At 44.5% G+C, this 20,153-nt stretch overlaps 1 protein-coding gene across 3 annotated transcripts in view; it reads left to right on the top strand.

Moving 5' to 3' along the window:
• The window catches only part of slc25a26 (solute carrier family 25 member 26), a 321,325-nt gene that overhangs the window by 251,119 nt on the left and 50,053 nt on the right, over positions 1-20,153 (top strand). For all 3 annotated transcript variants that reach the window (XM_086001483.1, XM_086001482.1, XM_086001481.1), the window contains 3 exons: positions 6,797-6,866; positions 17,836-17,900; positions 18,648-18,721. In XM_086001483.1, coding sequence (XP_085857609.1) covers positions 6,797-6,866; positions 17,836-17,900; positions 18,648-18,721 — 209 coding nt within the window. The remainder of the gene's footprint in view (positions 1-6,796; positions 6,867-17,835; positions 17,901-18,647; positions 18,722-20,153) is intronic.

Genomic DNA, 20,153 nt, shown 5'->3' with positions numbered 1-20,153 from the left:
CCCCCCCAACCCCATAATATCTCCTCCAGTATCTCAGTGTCAATTCTTGTCTGATTACATTTCTGTGAAGTGCCTCGGGACATTTTTTTAAAGGCGCTATATAATTGTAGTAATGACCGTCGCCACCTTCTCAAGGCAACTGAGGGTGGACAATAAATGTGGCCTTGCCAACATCGTCCACATCCTGAGAACAAATTAAAAAGAATTCTAAAGCATTGAATAATATGTAATGAAGGGGTAGTTATATTTTTAAAAAAATACATGAAAAGGAAATCAAAATTTTAGAATTGGCTATAAGGAGCAAGAAACATTACCAGGGTGCAGCTCATTGAATAACTTGTTGCAGGGCTGCCAACAACAAGATCTACAGCTGTTGACTCAGAAAAAGCCTCCGGTTATATTTAGGCACCGAAAGGCGAGTACTGCAAGAGTGCCCAATTTCCAGTTTGTTCCTGTTACTTGTAACAACAGAATTTCATTGGATGTTATTCTTGTAGATGTTACAGTGGCAATCTCAGAATAATTGTTGTTTGGGTGCTACAAAGGGAATTGAATGCTCCAAGGATTCGGGCACATATTGAAGCTTCCAGTGGACTTAGATTTGATCCTCTCCACTTTGAATGCTCACAAAATAGGATTAACAGGCTTTAGCTATGTTGCCTGCCATCATAAATGTAAACCTCCTTTCTTGAAATAAAACGTAGTCAGATTTTTATGTGCGTAAAACCTTAAAGCAAAAATAGTGATCAGGGAGGAGCTAAAGTGAAAGGCTGTCCGGGAAGGTTAACAGAGACCTGCCTGTGTGGGTTTCCAGGCTCGGCAGCAGTGGATTTATTTGCAATTTGTTATTCATAAGGGAAGAGCAGGAGACGGGAATGGCTCTCTGTGACAAGAGGCTTTGAAGTGGAAAACAAAGTCTTCTATTCAATCTGCAGCTTAATGGAGTGCACGTGACGCAGGCTCGGCACTCCAGCTTGCCTCAGAAAATAGCATTTGGCACATCATCTTCAGGAGTCTGCGTATGATGGTGGGAGAGGGCAGCGCCCTTTTCAAAAAAAATAACTAATTACTTCATGCTGTTCTTGCAGTTGTGGGCCTCATTGCAAACATGCTGCTTATTTTTGGCACAAAACTAGTGAGATGCTGCAACCAGTCACCCTAATGATGCTATAGATACTTTATGGCACTTTAACCAAGCGTCATGTGCATGGGGAACCCCCAAAACACCTGTTTTATTGTAAAGCATGCCCCCAATGTGTACCCAAGGACTCCCATTGTTGCAGGCTTTTGGCAAGGGGAAGAAGGAGGAAATTGTATGGAGGTTTGGCAGGTGACCTTTTTAAAAATCTGAAAAAGCATTCCTAATGCTCCAGACTGGCACTCAATATCGTTTCTGTTCTCCCTCCAGTGGTTGGGGATGGCCCATACAGGTCAGTGACCCCACAATTACTTTACTGACCTGACCAGGTGCACAGAAGCTTCAGTCATTACCAGGCACCAGCAGACACAAGGGGGGGGAAATTCAGTTGGTTTGCGCCTCCCGTTAGCGCCTTAAGAGGGCGCTAATGGGGCGCAAAGCAACTAGCGCCCGTGCGCGGCGATGTTTGCGCCGCTCACGAAATGAACTAGACATTTTGCGGCGGCACTAAACACTACCACCCACAATCTCCTGCGCCGGCTGATCGTGACGTCAGTCGAGTGTGCAACGCCCTGGACTGGATATTGAGTGGCGGCCGCTGCCTTACCGCCTGCCGCTAGCAACGACAGGTTGAGGGGAGCGTTTTGCAGTCAGGAAGGGACTGGAGGAGTGCTATTTAAAGGCGACCGCTTCCTGCCTTTTTTTGTTGGTGACATTTTTGCACCACTCATTCTGAGAGAGAGAGAGAGAGAGAGAGACTTCTGGAGAGATTCAACGCTGTTTGAAGGAGTTTTGGGTACTAAGCAGCACTTTACAGGTTCATTTTGATTTGCCCTTCCTTGTATCGATTTAGACGAGACTGTGGGTGCTGCACTCTGAGCTCTTTCCCTGGGTCTCTCCATTGTTCTTTCCAGCAGACCGAGATTCAAAGCTGCAATGAGCAGGATGTGGATGGAGAGCAAGATCAGCCCTCCCCTTTAAGAACTGGCCGGCGCCAGTGTGTCTGTGTTCCATTACTGACTGACATCACATGAGCTTCGCCAGCGCTCTGAGGTAGTGCCTCGCTCATAAGAACATAAGAAATAGGAGCAGGAGTAGGCCATACGGCCCCTCGGGCCTGCTCCGCCATTCAATAGGATCATGGCTGATCTGAATCTAGACTCATGTCCACTTCCCTGCCCTCTCCCCGTAACCCCTAATTCCCTTATCTGCTAGGAAAATGTCTATCTCCATTTTAAATTTATTTAATGTTGCAGCTTCCACAGCTCTCTGGGGTAGCAAATTCCATAGATTTACTACCCTCTGAGTGAAGAAGTTTCTCCTCATCTCAGTTTTGAAAGGGCAGCCCCTTATTCTAAGATTATGCCCCCTAGTTCTAGTCTTACCCATCAGTGGAAACATCCTCACCGCATCCACCCGATCAAGCCCCCTCACAATCTTATATGTTTCGATAAGATCGCCTCTCATTCTTCTGAACTCCAATGAGTAGAGTCCCAAACTACTCAACCTTTCCTCATACGTCAACCCCCTCATCTCTGGAATCAACCGAGTGAACCTTCTCTGAACCGCCTCGAGAGCAAGCATATCTTTTCTTAAATATGGAAACCAAAACTACACGCAGTATTCCAGGCGCGGCCTCACCAATACCCTGTATAATTGCAGCAAGACTTCCCTGTTTTTATACTCCATCCCCCTTGCAATAAAAGCCAAGATTCCATTGGCCTTCCTGATCACCTGCTGCACCTGCACACTAACTTTTTGTGTTTCATGCACCAGGACCCCCAGATCCCTTTGTACTGTAGCACTTTGCAGTTTCTCTCCATTTAGATAATAACTTGCTCTTTGATTTTTTCTGCCAAAGTGCATAACCTCACACTTTCCAACATTATATTGCATCTGCCAAATCTCTGCCCACTCACTTAGCCTGTCTATGTCCTTTTGCAGGTTTTTTATGTCCTCCTCACTCACTGCTTTCCCTCCCATCTTTGTATCGTCGGCAAACTTGGATATGTTGCACTCGGTCCCTTCCTCCAAATCGTTAATATAGATTGTAAAGAGTTGGGGTCCCAGCACTGACCCCTGCGGAACACCACTAGTTACTGATTGCCAGCCCGAGAACGAACCATTTATCCCAATTCTTTGTTTTCTGTTAGATAGCCAATCTTCCACCCATGCCAGTATATTACCCCCAATCCTGTGATTTTTTTATCTTGATCAGTAATCTTTTGTGTGGAACCTTGTCAAATGCCTTTTGGAAGTCCAAATACACTACATCCACTGGTTCCCCTTTATCCACCCTATATGTTACATCCTCAAAGAATTCGAGCAAATTTGTCAAACATGACTTCCCCTTCGTAAAACCATGCTGACTCTGTCCTATTAAATTATGTTTATCCAAATGCTTTGTTACTGCTTCCTTAATAATGGACTCCAACATTTTGCCAACCACAGATGTTAGGCTAACTGGTCTACAGTTTCCAGCTTTTTGTCTACTTCCCTTCTTAAATAAGGGTGTTACATTAGTAGTTTTCCAATCTGCCGGGACCTTTCCTGAGTCCAGGGAGTTCTGGAAAATGATCACCAATGCATCCACAATCCCTACTGCCACTTCTCTCAAGACCCTAGTGCCTTAAGACAGTTGTGAAGCGCCTGATTTAGTGCTCCAATCACCTTCGGGGGCAATAAAAGCCAAGTTTGCAGTCGGAGGCGATAATTAGCGCCAGGCGCTAATCTTTGCACCCGGCTGATAATTGCGCCCCAAATGAGGCGATACTGAATTTCTCCCCCATGACATATGGCCTTCCACATCTGACTGCCAGCCTGCTTCTTTTTATATTGGTACTGATGGCAATGGTGTTGGCAAAGGCGCCAGTGGAAATCATTCTTTTTGGTGCTGCACAGCTTTTCCAAAAGACAGTGACGTCACCTCATTTACTCCGCTGGTGTGTCACCGGTGGTAGGCCAGCAATATCATTGTAACATACTCATGCATAGTCATTACCAGTACTGACACAGCCCTGCTTTATAGTCACACTCACAGTCTGACTGTATGGAATGGCAGACTGCATTAACATCAATGCATAATTTAGTTTTTTCTTCCCTGTCCACAGACTACACTGCAGGGTTAGTTTGGCACACGTGCTCTCCCAGCCATGTGTGTTCAATGTTCATGTGAAGGGATTTCTCTTGTGTTTCATTTAGTATGAAACAACATGACTAAATCTTATCCGGGAGAGAAGAATGGATGCTGGCGATATAGTTTGTTTTTCAAATAATCCTTCTCTTCCTTTCACATATGGAGAGGAAATTTTTCTATCACTCTGTCAAGTGCGTAAACAGAAATTGAATTTAATGCACACATTTTACTTTTTGTATATTTTACAGGACAAGAAGGTCACCTAATTCTGTCACGTAAACACGTTTAAAGGCACATCCCATAAAATTTCTAGTGGTAGGAACAAAATATCAATAGCACATTAACGTCGGGATATGGGTCACACATGCCCTTGAAAATTAATAGATAAATATCTCCTGGGATTTCTAACACTAAAATGTCAAGTGTTAGCTATCACAATTTCATCTCATGCCTGAAGATGGTGCATTAACAGGATTTTCCATTTTAATCTGAGCAATGAGGCGTCCTTGTTCCTTGTCCTACCTGATGGGCACCTATAGCCCCCCGATTTCCCCCCGATCCCCCCTCATCTCCCCCCGGCCTCTGCTGTAGTGCTCCACCATCAGGCCAAGATCCGCTGCATTCTATTTTCTGGCCTGGGCATTTCTTTCTCCTCCCACCCGCCCCCCACCCCACGAGGTTCCTTCAAATCCTCACGTAGCTTCTTTATATGGTCCCCTGCCAAATTGCAGTGGCTCAGGCTTTACTGCTTCTCCTAGCTGCTCTCCTGTTTTGCCTGCTCTCCCAATAACTCTCTGAGATCTTTGCTGGCAAGCTAGCACTTTAGTTTCAGCATTGGTATGAGCATTTCTTCCCTTTCACCCGCTGCCCCCCATCCTCTTCACACTAACCCTCCTCCACTTGCCACTGCCCCACTCTTCTCTCACCTGCTGCCTCTGCCTCCTGGACCTCCCACCACCTGAGCTTACCAAGCAACCACTCCCTGTCTGCTAAAAATCACCACCTCCTAAACTTACCAGTGCCCCATTCAGTCTCCACCCTAACACGACCCAACCTCACCAATGACCACTATCCACTCCTCAGAAAAATACCGACTCACACAAACTCCACTTCACCCTAACCTTTTCTTCCACCTCCTCATAAACTTACCATGGCCTCGCCCCTCCCTATCTCTGTAATCTCCTGCAGCCCCACAACCCTCCTGAGATATCTGCGCTTCTCTAATTCTGCCCTCTTGAGCATCCCTGATTATAATCGCTCAACCATTGGCGGCCATGCCTTCTGTTGCCTAGGCCCCAAGCTCTGGAATTCCCTGCCTAAACCTCTCTGCTGCTCTACCTCTCTTTCCTCCTTTAAGACGCTCCTTAAAACCAACCTCTTTGACCAAGCTTGTGGTCATCTGCCCTAATTTCTCCTTATGTGGCTCGGTGTCAAATTTGTGTCTTATAATAGTCCTGTGAGTATTACACGACAAAACAATATAAATACAAGTTCTTTTTGTTGTTGTTACCATGATCATCGCCATAGGGAACCTCTTATTATTCGAAATATATCGGCACGAACAGTAGCATAACTGATCGGATGACAAAATTAACTTTTTAATAATGCCCACTATTCCAGCAGTCAATGAGCATCATAATGAGGCAGAAATTCCGGTCCCTACGGGTGGGTATGCGCTGTGTACTCACCCATAGGGCCAACGGAAATGCCGGTTTTAGGCATGCACTGCGCTCTTGACAGATCCTCCGGCTGCCCTGGAGCAGGGCCTCTGCGGGTGGAGAGTTCCGTTTTTTGGAGACCCTCCGCCCGCAGAAAACACTTACAATTCTTGTGCCTGGTATAAAATTTTTGTTTAAAATACTTAATTTATGTAATTTAAAGTCATTTTAAAAATGTGATGTTTTTTAAAAATTTATTTAAAGTTTTAATATGTTTTTGGGGGTGATCGCCATTCATATATTTGACAGGTCTTCCTGTCAAATGTATGAATGGAGATTCCCTTCTCTGATTGGCTCCCCATGGCCCACGTGATCCCAGAGACGCTGCGAACCGCCTGCGCCTCTGGGATACGTGGGCCCTGCGCACCGGCAGTTTGGGCCTCCCGGGAGCCCTCTGGTCCAGGCACAGATTTTTCCAGATCGCAGCCCTCCGCCCGCGGGAGGCCTGCGAACGGAATTTCTGGGCCATTTGAAAAGTATCACAGTGGTCTGCCTATTGCAAAACAAATTGCAATTGGAAAGACTCCACTGGAACAGTTGCAAGGCTGAAGGTCACACCTCTTGCATCTTTGTTAAGTTTGACCCTTGATGTAATACAAGTGTGCTCCTAAGCAATTTTCCCAAGTTGCCTGTGTGTTAAAATACATTTCAGTTCCTTGGGAAGTTGGATGTGTTACATCATGAAAAGCACAGAAATAGCCACACACTTTGTGAAATGAGTTCTCATCATCTCAGCGAACCCCTGGGCTTTTAAATGATTTGGAATATAACTAATAATGTTGTTTTCTTTTTTTTCAACTGCAGGCCCTGTGGTCATGGAAGCAAAATCATGCGGTTGATTCTTGGCAGTCTGCAGTCTGTGGAGCATTTGCAGGTGCAGAGGATTAAATACTATACTGGGAGGGCTGAGCGAGGGAAACATGCCAAGAAATCAAGTTAACAGAAACATTCTTCTCAAATTCCAGCAGTACTTTGGAAATATTGTTCAGGGATGGGCAGGTCCACAGAACAGAAAAGGTTGAAGAGAAAGGTGTGCGCATGAAGGACAAGCAATTTGTACTGGACAAATTTGAGTTGTGGGAAAATAGAAGCTGTCAATCAGGCCTCTGCATTTGTTAAAAGAATATTTACAAATCTCTCAGTGAAGAGAGGCCTGTGCTGAGTCCTCAGCTGTGCAGCTGTCTGCTCCAAACTATTCCTCAGAGGTTTAAAGTCATATCAACAAGAACTCATGATTAACAGCTCATATGACAGGTTTGACAGAAGTGCAGATTAATTAGAGTGAGGAGCACAGAGGATGCCACTGCACGGACTTTGAGGGCTGAAGACATGCCGTTTGCTGCACTAGCGAGGCTGCAGGGCACAAGACACCTGGGCAGTCCTCGGGCAAAACACAAAAAAAGCTAGAATTGTTTGCGATTGTGCTACTCTTGCATCTCTCGCAAAGTTTTTTTTCCAGATCCTATTTTTCTACTGCGATATTTTTGGGAATTTGTTTATTTTTTTTTAGAAACTGTTTTTTGTCTGGTAAAGCAGGAATTTACTCTGCTAGTCTGTTCAATGTCATTTGGCATGACAAACCATACTGAACAAATCCTTTGCATATGACTGAATGTAGGTTTGGTCGACGCTACTGCCAGTGTAGCTTCTGTGTACATTTGCTGCTTAATAGAGCCACTTTACACTAGCCTCATTCACAGCTACCAATTACCCATGACCATTTAATTGATCTTCCTACCTTTAAAGTTGAATGGAGTAAAGGAACATAAGAGCGTATAAATTTTTTCAAACAGGAGACTGATTGGCCACGCCTTTTTGATTAATGTCAGCCTCACTTACCTGTCATTTTGCCATATTTCTCAATCCTTTTTCCAGAAACAGGAACCAATGTTTACCATTTGCTTACATGCCGACTCCTGGGATTTTGTTTAAAACTCTATTACTCCTTGTGTTAGTCATACAGCACAGAAAGAGGCCCTTCGGCCCATCGCGTCCGCGCCAGCCATCAAGCACTGTCTAATCTAATCCCATTTTCCAGCATTTGGTCCGTAACCTTGTATGCTATGGCATTTCAAGTGCTCATCCAAATGCTTCTTGAATGTTGTGAGGGTTCCTGCCTCTACCACCCTTTCAGGCAGTGAGTTCCAGATTCCAACCACCCTCTGGGTGAAAAAGTTTTTCCTCAAATCCCCTCTAAACCTCCTGCCCCTCACCTTGAATCTATGCCCCCTTGTTATTGACCCCTCTACTAAGGGAAAAAGTTTCTTTCTATATACCCTATCTATGCCCCTCATAATTTTGTATACCTCAATCAGGTCCCCCCTCAGCCTTCTCTGCTCCAAGGAAAACAACCCCAGCCTGTCCAGTCTTTCTTCATAGCTGAAGCGCTCCAGCCCAGGTAACATCCTGGTAAATCTCCTCTGTACCCTCTCCAAAGCAATCACATCCTTCCTATAGTGTGGCGACCAGAACTGCACACAGTACTCCAGCTGTGGCCTTACCAGCGTTTTGTACAGCTCCATCATAACCTCCCTGCTCTTATATTCTATGCCTCGGCTAATGAAGGCAAGTATCCCATATGCCTTTTTAACCACCTTATCCACCTGTTCTGCTGCCTTCAGGGATCTATGTACATGCACACCAAGGTCCCTCTGACCCTCTGTCTTTCCTAGGGTCTTACCATTCATTGTGTATTCCCTTGCCTTGTTAGTCCGTCCAAAATGCATCACCTCACACTTTTCAGGGTTAAATTCCATTTGCCACTGTTCCGCCCATCTGACCAACCCATCTATATCACCCTGTAGCCTGAGGCTTCCCTCCTCGCTATTTACCACCCCACCAATTTTCGTGTCATCTGCGAACTTACTGATCATACCTTTTACATTCACATCCAAATAATTAATGTAGACCACAAACAGCAAGGGACCCAGCACCGATCCCTGCGGTACCCCACTGGACACAGGCTTCCAGTCACAAAAACAACCTTCCACCATCACCCTCTGCCTTCTGCCACTAAGCCAGTTTTGGATCCAATGTGCCAAGGCACCCTGGATCCCATGGGCTCTTACCTTCCTGACCAGTCTCCTATGTGGGACTTTATCAAAAGCCTTACTGAAATCCATGTAAACCACATCCACTTCACTACCCTCATCCACACACCTAGTCACCCCCTCGAAAAATTCAATCAAATTGGTCAGACATGATCTTCCCTTGACAAAGCCATGCTGGCTATCCCTAATTAATCCTTGCCTCTCCAAGTGGAGACTAATTCTGCCCCTCAGAATTTTTTCCAATAATTTCCCTACCACTGATGTTAGGCTCACTGGCCTGTAATTCCCTGGTCTATCCCTACTACCCTTCTTGAATAATGGTACTACGTTAGCTGTTCTCCAGTCCTCTGGCACACCCCCTGTGGCCAGAGAGGTTCTGAAAATTTGTGTCAGAGCCCCTGCAATCTCCTCCTTTGCCTCACATAGTAGCCTGGGATACATCTCGTCCGGGCCTGGGGATTTATCCACTTTTAAGCCTGCTAAAACCGCTAGTACCTCCTCCCTCTCGATGCTAATATGTTCAAGTATATCACAGTCCCCCTGCCTGATTTCTATGTCCACATCGTCCTTCTCCATAGTGAACACAGATGAAAAAAATTCATTTAAAACCCCACCTACATCCTCTGGCTCTACACACAGCTTGCCACTTTGGTCCCTAATGGGCTCTACTCTTTCCCTAGTTATCCTCTTGCCCTTAATATATTTATAAAACACCTTAGGATTTTCCTTTATTTTGCTCGCCAGTGTTATTTCATGGCCCCTCCTCGCTCTCCTAATTTCTTTTTTAAGTATCCCCCTGCACTTTTTATACTCTCTAGGGCTTCCTCTGTCTTTAGTCCTTTGTATCTGCCAAAAGCCCCCCTTCTTTCCTAATCCATTCTTGTATATCCCTTGACATCCAAGGTTCCCTGGGCTTGTTGGTCCCACCCTTGACCTTTACGGGAACATGTTGCCATTGTACTCTCTCAATTTCCTTTCTGAAAGACTCCCATTGCTCCGATGTGGATTTTCCTTCAAGTAGCTGATCCCAGTCCACATTGGCCAGATCCTGCCTTATCATATTAAAATCGGCCTTCCCCCAATTTAGAACCTTTATTTCCGGTCCATCCTTGTCCTTTTCCATGACTACCTTAAATCTCACCAAATTATGGTCAGTGTCACCAAAGTGCTCACCTACTAACACTTCTACCACTTGCCCGGCCACATTCCCTAGAATTAGGTCCAGTACCGCACCTCTCTTGTAGGACTTTCTACATGCTGGCTCAAAAAGCTCTCCTGGATGCACTTTAAGAATTCTGCACCCTGTAAGCCTTTCACACTCTGACTATCCCAGTTAATATTGGGGAAGTTGAAATCGCCCACTATAATTACCCTATTATTTGCACACTTCTCTGAGATTTGCCTACATATCTGTTCCTCTATCTCCCCCTGGCTGTTTGGGGGCCTATAGTACACTCCCAGCAAAGTGCTAGCCCCCTTTTTGTTTTTAAGTTCAACCCATATGGCCTCATTAGAGGAACCTGTTAATATATCATCCCTCCTTACAGCAGTAATTGTCTCCTTAATTAATATTGCGACCCCCCCCCTCTTTTACACCCCCCCCCTGCCTCGCCTGAAGATTCTATACCCCGGAATATTGAGCTGCCAGTCTTGCCCCTCCCTCAACCATGTCTCTGTGATAGCAACAATATCATACTCCCATGTGTTCATCAACAACTTCAGTTCATCCACCTTATTCATAAGACTCCTTGCATTAAAATAAATGCCATTTAGCCTTGCCCTACTCCCTTGTGCCGTTACATATTTGCTCTGCCTTCCAGTCTGACTTATTTTTTCCTCTATATTTGGCTGTACATCACCCCCTATTATAGCTCCACTCTGTATCCCATCCCCCTGCCAAGTTAGTTTAAACCCCCCCGAACAGTGCTAGCAAACCTCCCCGCAAGGATATTTGTCCCGTTCTGGTTCAGGTGCAACCCGTCCGACTTGTACAAGTCCCACCTTCCCCAGAAGCAGGCCCAGTGATCCAGGAAACTAAAGCCCTCCCTCCTGCACCAACTCTTTAGCCACGCATTCATCTGCTCTATCCTCCTATTCCTATACTGACTAGCACGTGGCACCAGGAGTAATCCAGAGATTACAACCTTTGAGGTCCTGCTCTTTAATCTGCTACCTAGCTCCCTAAATTCTTGCTGCAGGACCTCATCCCTCTTCCTACCCGTGTCGTTGGTCCCAATGTGAACCACGACCTCTGACTGTTCACCCTCCCCCTTCAGAATGCCCTGCAGCCGTTCAGTGACATCCTTGACCCTGGCACCAGGGAGGCAACAAACCATCCTGGAGTCACATCTACGGCCACAGAAACGCCTATCTGTTCTCCTTACGATAGAATCCCCTACCACTATTGCTCTCCCACTCTTTTTGCTCCCTTCCTGAGCAGCAGAAGCACCCCTGATGCCAGGAAGTTGGCTGCTGCTGCCTTCCTCTGGTAAGTCATCCCCCTCAACAGTATCCAAATCGGTATACCTTTTTGAGAGGGGGATGGCCACAGGGGTCCCCTGCACTACCTGCCTGCTTCTACTGCTCCGCCTGATGGTCACCCATTTACCTTCTGCCTGTGCAGCCCTTACCTGTGGTGTGACCAACTCACTAAACGTGTTATTCACGACCCTCTCAGCATCGTGAATGCTCCAAAACTCATCCATCCGCAGCTCCAGCGCCGCAATGCGGTCTACTAATAGCTGCAGCTGGATACATTTCTGGCACACATGGTCGTCAGGGACACAGGCAGCGTCCCTGAATTCCCACATAGAGCAAGAGGAGCATAACACGGGGCTGGGCTGTCCTGACATGACTTACCCTTTAATTAATTTAAATTAATTGAATACCACCAATTAAAGATATACACTAGGGCGCTTGTATGGTTTACCAACAGTCCCCGCTACACCAGAAAGACCTTAGCAACTATAAACCACAGAGTTAAAGTTTAAAAAATAGAGAAATACTCACCAACCAATCACTTACCTGCTCCCTGGTGACGTCACACTCTGATTACTTTTTACCTCTCTCCCCGCTGCTGAATTGGTAAGCCTCGCTGCTGCCGCCGCTTTTAACTGCCGCCGGTCGCTGCTCTCCCCCAGGTCCAGCCGCTGTGGTCGGGCCTCGCTGCTGCCGCCGCTTTTAACTACCGCCGGTCGCTGCTCTCCCCCAGGTCCAGCCGCTGTGGTCGGGCCTCGCTGCTGCCGCCGCTTTTAACTGCCGCCGGTCACTGCTCTCCCCCAGGTCCAGCCACTGTGGTCGGGTCTCGCTGCTGCCGCCGCTTTTAACTGCCGCCGGTCGCTGCTCTCCCCCAGGTCCAGCCGCTGTGGTCGGGTCTAGCTGCTGCCGCCGCTTTTAACTGCCGCCGGTCGCTGCTCTCCCCCAGGTCCAGCCGCTGTTGTCGGGCCTCGCTGCTGCCGCCGCTTTTAACTGCCGCCGGTCGCTGCTCTCCCCCAGGTCCAGCCGCTGTGGTCGGGCCTCGCTGCTGCCGCCGCTTTTAACTGCCGCCGGCCGCTGCTCTCCCCCAGGACCAGCCGCTGGAAGAGAAGTTTAGAATTGAAGTTTCACCTGACTTCAATTCTCATTACCTAATGTTTTATTTATTTCTGCTAGTTTTGAAACCCTTCACCACAGTCAAGAATTTGCTTGTGCCAGCTTTGCTAGTCCCCTTAATAGTCTTGAAACTTTAATTTCGATCACCTTGAAGTTTCCTCTTGTCCAAAGTGAACAAGCCCAATTTCCTTTACTCTCCTTGAAGTGAGGGGTTACTGGTTTCTCGTCAAGTAAATCAAATTCTGTTCTTATTGCATGGGATTTTTTTTTACTGGTGTTTTATGCATTCCATTTGGTGATTCTGTCTATTTTTTTTGTGAAAACAGAACATCAGTGGTTATGGTCATAAATTTCTAATATTCCAGGTCATGTGAGGTGCTCACCTCAAAGCTGTGCATCCTTATTTGAATACACAACCTTCTGATCTGGAGTCAGATGCAGTGCCATGGGATCATGAGGCACCTGATTGGAATTATTTAGCAGTACTAGGAACTCAAAACTATTTTCAGACATGCCCATGTTTTTAATTTGGAAGAGTTTTTTGCTTTGATTCTTTTTTCAAAAGATTTTATTACCTTATATTGGAGTGACTGATCTTGCCTCTTACCATGAATGAACGGACTATACTCCAATATTGACGTCAGGAGTAAACCTCTTTTTCGCACTTAGTGGTGTCCCTGAAGAGAGATTCAGCTACTGGCCTGAACTCAAATACATTTGATTTAAAATTAATTATTGATATCCAGCATCAAACATCTGCCAGTGCAGACTACTGCCCAACACTCAGCGTTGAGACTGCTTTTAGTGCACATTAACAACCCGGGGCATGGTTGTTTCCTGTCAAAATTCATTATCTAAGAAGTCTGCATTATGCATAAAGGCCGCTTCGCCACTTAGCAAGTAATTCTGACACTTGACTTTTTCTCATTAGAAAATATTAAATTCTAAATACCAATTCACACTTGGCAAAACGTGTGCTGTAATTACTACATTGTGAGCCTGAACACAAATAAACCTCTTGTTGGAAGACTTCAGATCGCAAATTATCCAGCTCCGAGGGGGTTGACCACACTTGACTTTGACAGCCCAACTGTTTCATTCCACCATATAAAGCAGGATGCAGACACTCATTTCTCCTATGTTAGTAGGTGGCTTTTCTTTGGGGTGGTGGAACAGCTGGCATTTCGGTAAGAAATGAATGGCTATCCCGTGTTGCTGTCACTTGCTGTAGTTTGCCATGTGAGTGATCAGTGAAGGCAGTCGATGCTGTTCCAAGAAGCTAAGAATCTCCAATTGCTTAACCACTAATAACTGGAAAAAACAATAGTGTTGCTCGAGACTTGCACTAGCCAATGACATCTGCTGTGGTGGGACTACTCATTGTTGTCAACTTGGGGTGATTTACAGAATGTAACTTTACATAGTAACCTGAAGTTGACAAAAATGATTAGCCCCACCACAGCAGACTTCATTGCTGGAGCATTCTGAAAGGCTGTAGGGAAATGTCAGGACAGTTGCATTTTACAAATACAGTGCACCAGCTGTAAATCTGATCTACAGGACAGCTGGTTAAACCTGCCTGTTTGTTGGACATGTGTGCTCTTTAAGTGAAAACTAAATTAATAAGGTAGTGGACTGTCAAATACTGAAAACTGGGCTTGGCAACAGTACGCTCACCAATACTAAGCCCACTTATACCAAAATTACAAATAATGCGATTATCTTTTTTGCAAACCTATGATTCTTTTAAAGCACTGTAACTGATAATAGTCATAATATTCTTAAATGTAACTTAGCCATTAAATAGAGGGTGGATGTAAATTATTATTATTTTAAAAAATGAATGACATAGAGAACTCTCCAAGAAGCAACTAGAATATTTCCTAATATTTGTTGTGGTTCTTACAGTATTAACAAAATTGTCCATCAGCTCAGCTACAGGTGAAATTTGGTGCATTTTTTTCATACACTCCAGATGTTCTAATTCAGTGCCAGTCCAGAAACAGGGATAATTTGGAGCTCATGATGAAGGTTAACAAAAGCTGTTAAATTCTGACACGATGCCTGAAGTTATCACTGCTACCTGTTAGAAAACAAGTTTGAATTTTCTGTTCATTTTTGACCTTGCATAACCTCAGAAACAGCCCTTGGGTCAGTACAGTCAATGGGAGGCGGATTAACTCTGTTTTGTTGTTGGTGCTGAATGGCTTTGTGTCCAATCAAAACTTCAGATGTGGTATTTGACGTTGTACTCTGTGAAAAACATTTGTGTAAGAGTTACTCAAATGAAGGGAACACTGCAGTGATGTGTGTTTCCTGTAAATGTCAGGTTTGTCTTTCCTTCGGCTCTTTTTCTTTATATTAGTTTTTTCTGTTCTGCCCTTCATTATTCCTTCCTTTTGTGAGACCTCAAAGGAGCAAAAGATCAATTTGACATGCCATATTTGTATGGAGGAAGGTTTTGAAAACAAAATCTACCTGCCATCATGTTAAATAACAGCTATAATGTTTCATCGATATCAGTGAGGTTCAGTGAGGGATTAAGTCGAGTATCCATGTTGGGAATTGGTGGTTTATGGTAAGTAAACTGCCACATGGTGTCTGCTGCATAATTCACAAGTGTCGTAAGTGAGTTGTGGTAGACTAGAGATGAGTGGCTTATTCTCTCTCACCCACTGGTCCCCCATATATAATCTCTTTATACAACAGAAATGATTGAATTTTTTTTTCTTTTCACGATATCACTTAGCAACATGGATTTACTGAGGCTACGGATGACGCATATGCTGACATTATACAGATTGGTAAAAAACAGTGAAATAATAAAGCTTTGAAACAAAATTGTTAAGAGATTTCACAATGGGACTTGTGAGGGAGAGACTTCCTTCATTTAGATTTTTGCAGCTAAATCATAAATGCAAGTATAACGAATGCATTTACGATTTCACTACCACTAATAAACAGAGGAAAGCTGTTGCTCTCTTCCTGGTGGTGAATTAGATGGAGGATTAAGCAGCAATCTATATGCTAAATGTTTATATAGGGAAGTGCAGGGCAGAAAACGACTACTGCTGTACATCTAATCAGTCCCAAAGTTCAAAGAAAAAACATACTACACTCTATCCTGCATACTTCCAATTGCTTACATTTTCCAAAAAGTTTTCCAGCTCCTTCTTAAATTTGCCAGTGCTATCCATCTCCACTGTGTTCCCCAGCAATTATTTCACATATTCATCAGCTTCTGCATGAAGAAGCCGAAACTAAACTATCTGCTCAGCTTCCCTTTTTTAACCTCGAGTCCATTCACAGTTACATAAGATTAATTTGGAGTTTTAGTTGTAGGATCGTAAGTTTTAAACTGCAACATACAGGAAACTCGTTTAAACGGCGCCTAAATATCCGGAATTCTCTATTAACCGGCAAAATTCATACTCCGGAAATAACACCTCAATAACCGGAAATGTTGCCGAGTCCGAGTCTCCCGCGGTGGCCGAGTTAGTCAGTGGGGGTAGTTCTCCAAACTGCCACTACTCGGCTTCTTGGCGCTGTCGGAAGTCTGAACACCTCAATAACAGGAGTCTGACTCTCCCGCGCTGTATACAGTCCTTTACTGTATAAGTTTTGTTTTACTGTTAAGTAATTAAAGAGTTATGGATTACCCTCAACTGGCAGTACTGTACTTAATCAAGCATCTTCCACCATCCATTTAACACAACATTCTGTAGGTGAGTACCCAATTACTGCATACTGCACATTTCTTGATTTTTTATTTTTGTTTGTTAAAAATAGTCTCGGTAGATAACCCTCTCCGTCATCTGAAATTTTTAATCAACCGGCACCATCCCGGTCCCATCGGTGCCGGATACCAAAGAGTTTCCTGTATTTGTGATTTTTGTTGGATTTTATCCTCTCTAACAACCATGACCTAGTGAAATGGAAAGCTCAATTAAGCCCTCATTTGTTCAGCAACACAAATGAACCTAGTGTGCGGCATTAGCTAATGACAATAACAGATGACCTAGTAGCATTGGCTTAAGAAAAGAGTAGAGAGATACGGGAATAACAACAGAAAATGCTGGAAACACTCAGCAGGTCAGGCAGCATCGAGGAGAGAGAAACAGAGTTAACGTTTCGGGTCGAGGACCCTTCGTCAGAACTGGAAAAGGTTAGAGAAGAGAGATTTTTAAGCAGGGGCAGGGAGGAGGGGAGGCAAGAACAAAGGGAAGGCCTGTGACAGGCTGGAAGACAGGATAGATTGACTGACTTTTGATCAGAGAAAAACATGAGAAATGGTCAGATTGGACCCGGATACAGTACCTGCTTCAATGTCCTTTCCATGTTCTTATGTTTATATTGCTTAGAAAACTTCACAAACTGGTATTGGACTAGATTGCTTTATTGGTTATTGCTCTGTTTTTCTTTTTGTTTTGCATAGTTTGATTCCTTAGTTTACCTAAGTAAAGCTGTATCTCTTAACTTTTGTTTATCTTGCTTTTTCTCCATCATAACCTGAGGTTCCCACTGAGCTAAGTTTATTAGCTGCACTTGGATTTTGCCTGGTCTATAGCGAAAAAAGAGACTGTTGAGAATACAAGCAGGTGTGGAGTTAGCAGAAAAAGCCCCAAGGGCCAAGTTTAAGTTTAGAACCTACTGCTTCAGTCCGAACTGCTTCCAGCTCCCAGCACCTGTCATTTTCCACACAAAACTTAATCATAATGATCGTGCCTAAGTACATGCAAAACACACACTGTTTTTAAATTTGTTGTTTCTGAAGATCAGATCTCAGACAAACAAGGGGAAATCAGTGCTTTGACACTGAAGGGCTCGGTAGGTGCAATGCTCGACTCTCAAGTTGGAAGCTTAAGTTCCTAGTCTCAACTGACAACTTATCCATTGGAATGAGTTTGCCAGTTTCTGCCAGGTCATTTGAGGGTGGGGATGTAAATTGGTTGGGCAAAGGTCACTTGCATCAGTGCTTAAGTTCACTTCCTTATACGCTGACTGAAGACTACTTTGGCATCTGTTGACATTTCCATAGGCTGGATCCTGTAGAGTAAACAGAAATTTTGGGTGGAGAGGTTGAGGTGGCAATACATTTTTTTTAATAGGATTTTTGAAAACTGGCATTAACTTCTAGATATAATTATGTAATAGGTTTTGACAAATTGTCTTATGATTAACTTGTACTTGGTCTGTTTTCAGGTGGGTTTGCAGCTGCAGTCACCACACCTCTAGATGTAGCAAAGACAAGAATCATGCTGGCAAAGGTAAGATTGTGGAATAATACTGCAGGAGAGACAAAAGGGGTGTTGTATATTACTTGTGATGGTTCAACATCTTTAGTCTTTAGTCTTTGTGAATTATAATGTGTTACCCATTAATAATGTGAAGTAAGATCCTTAGCCTTAATGAATGAACTATGTAGGCTGAATCCTTAAAACACAAGTGTAGTATTGTGATAAGTTTCTGCTGCCTTTCAGCTGCTGGGGTGCAGAATGTGCAACAGTGTGGATTAAAATTCTTTTTAATGGGAAAAAAATTGTTATTGAGCTGGGAAATACTTTAATTATGTTTCGAAACTGTGTCTGTGTAAATATGATGCAGCGAATCAATCATTTACTAAGACATTAGTCCAGCAGATTCAGAGATTGCTCTGTGTGAAAATTGTTTTTTAAAATGAAGACGTCAAATTATTTTCCTAAAGTACAGATATGGTAAAGTTAGTCGGCTGTTTCTTTGGTTGATAGTTATTGGAGAAGTGATTTAGTCCTTTGTAGACAAAGCATTTGGGATTTTTTCTTTAAGCTAATATATCTAATGTTGAGAGTCACAAAGTACCTTTCGATGGGAAGACTATTCTAAAGCAGACTTCTGACACAGAAACAGTTCACACAGAGCCGAAACAAGGTGCAACTTGCATTATTGTGACATGAAGAAGGAAGCTATTGAGACAGCTGATGATTTACTGAAAATGTTCCTTCTGTAAGACTGATCTGCGCTGTCCTTTGATGCAGGCAGGTACCGCCACAGCCAGTGGAAAGGTGTTACCTATCTTGAGTAACATCTGGAAGACTCGAGGAATTTCTGGGTAAGGCTTTACTTCCTTTTCAACTCAAGGAACCACAACAGATGGATGCTTTATGACAAGAGCTTTATGACATGATATTTAAATTCCTTTAAAACCCCAATATTAACCTATCCGGCCTGGCGGGAACGGGGCAGGTTCGGGTCGGACATCCATTTTACACACTGCCTGATTTTACGCTCCATTCAAGTCCATCAAGCATAAAATCCTGGAAGTAGCCAGAGGCGAAGAAATTGAGGGTGGTGGTGACTTTGACAGTGACTGGCAAAGCATACCCACCAATTCGACTAGGCAGGAGGTCGTCTTCCAGAAGGCTACAAATGTTTGCGACCACCTGACGCAATACCCTGAGCCTCCTGAAGCACTGATGTTCCGACATGTCCAGGAAGCTGATCCTCTGCCTGTATACCATGTCTTGGGGATAGCGCCTCCTGGAGGCTGCACCCCGTGTTCACCCTTCTGTCTCCTGTGGAACGGCAGGTCGGTGAGGAGAAGGCTGCTGGTGCTGCTGCTGCTCATCTTGGTCCTAATCTGAGGTCCACGGTAAAGCTGCATAAGCAGCACCCACGCTGAACTCATGCTTGACAGATGGAAAGTGTAGATCAGATTAACAAAAATCCAAGGTAGCAGAAATGACCTCCAAATAATGGAATTTAACTGCAAAGTAGTGAAAGCACACTCTCTGAACAAAAGCTGTTAGCAAAAACCTTTCACTTAGGCAAGGAAGCAGGTGTGAGGTCTGAATACTTATAGCATTGTTTGCCTGTCATTTGTTAGCTCCCTCAATTCGCACTGTCATCTTGCCTTGCTTTCACTGGCGAGTTCCAGGATGCCTGGGAAACCTGTGCACTCAGAGTTAAAGCTCAAATCTGCATTTAAAACATCTCCTAATTACCTCTTAACATCTTTTAATTGCCAACCCACCTCTCCCATGGGGGTTTCTCGCTCGCAGCCGAGCGCGCTCGAGTTAACTGTGGAAGTCGGCGGGTTGGAGCCGGATTGCTGACACGCCGTCAATTTCAGTGTCTTTAACCACCCGCCCGCTCCCAAACCCACTCACTCATAGCTGTTAAAATCCCCCCTGTGTGTCTCAGTAAGGATTCTTCAATCTGATTGTTGAAGGACACACGCTGTTGCTTGCCCTGTTTACGCTGGTCCCAGATCCCCTGTGGAGGGCGCTGTGCTGTTTTTGATTTCTAATTACTGCAACTTCGAGTGCAGAAGCCCATAGAAAGCCTGTGGGCCAGTGTAAGTGTAACGAACGGCTAGTACCATTTGTTCGCCGCTGACCACAACATTCGTGCCAATGTGTTTTATTCTGTGACGCAATTGGCAGTTTCATTGTCCACAAGTTCATTGTTTCCTGTGTAGAATAATACTAAATGGTCAGCACTTGTGTGTGGTGAAGTTCTACCAAGAGTCGTACATACATAGA

The sequence above is a fragment of the Somniosus microcephalus genome, chromosome 11, assembly GCF_052327205.1.
Source record: "Somniosus microcephalus isolate GS21.2 chromosome 11, FLI_Smic_1.0, whole genome shotgun sequence".
NCBI classification, from domain to species: domain Eukaryota; kingdom Metazoa; phylum Chordata; class Chondrichthyes; order Squaliformes; family Somniosidae; genus Somniosus; species Somniosus microcephalus.
This window is presented reverse-complemented; position numbering and strand designations above follow the sequence as displayed.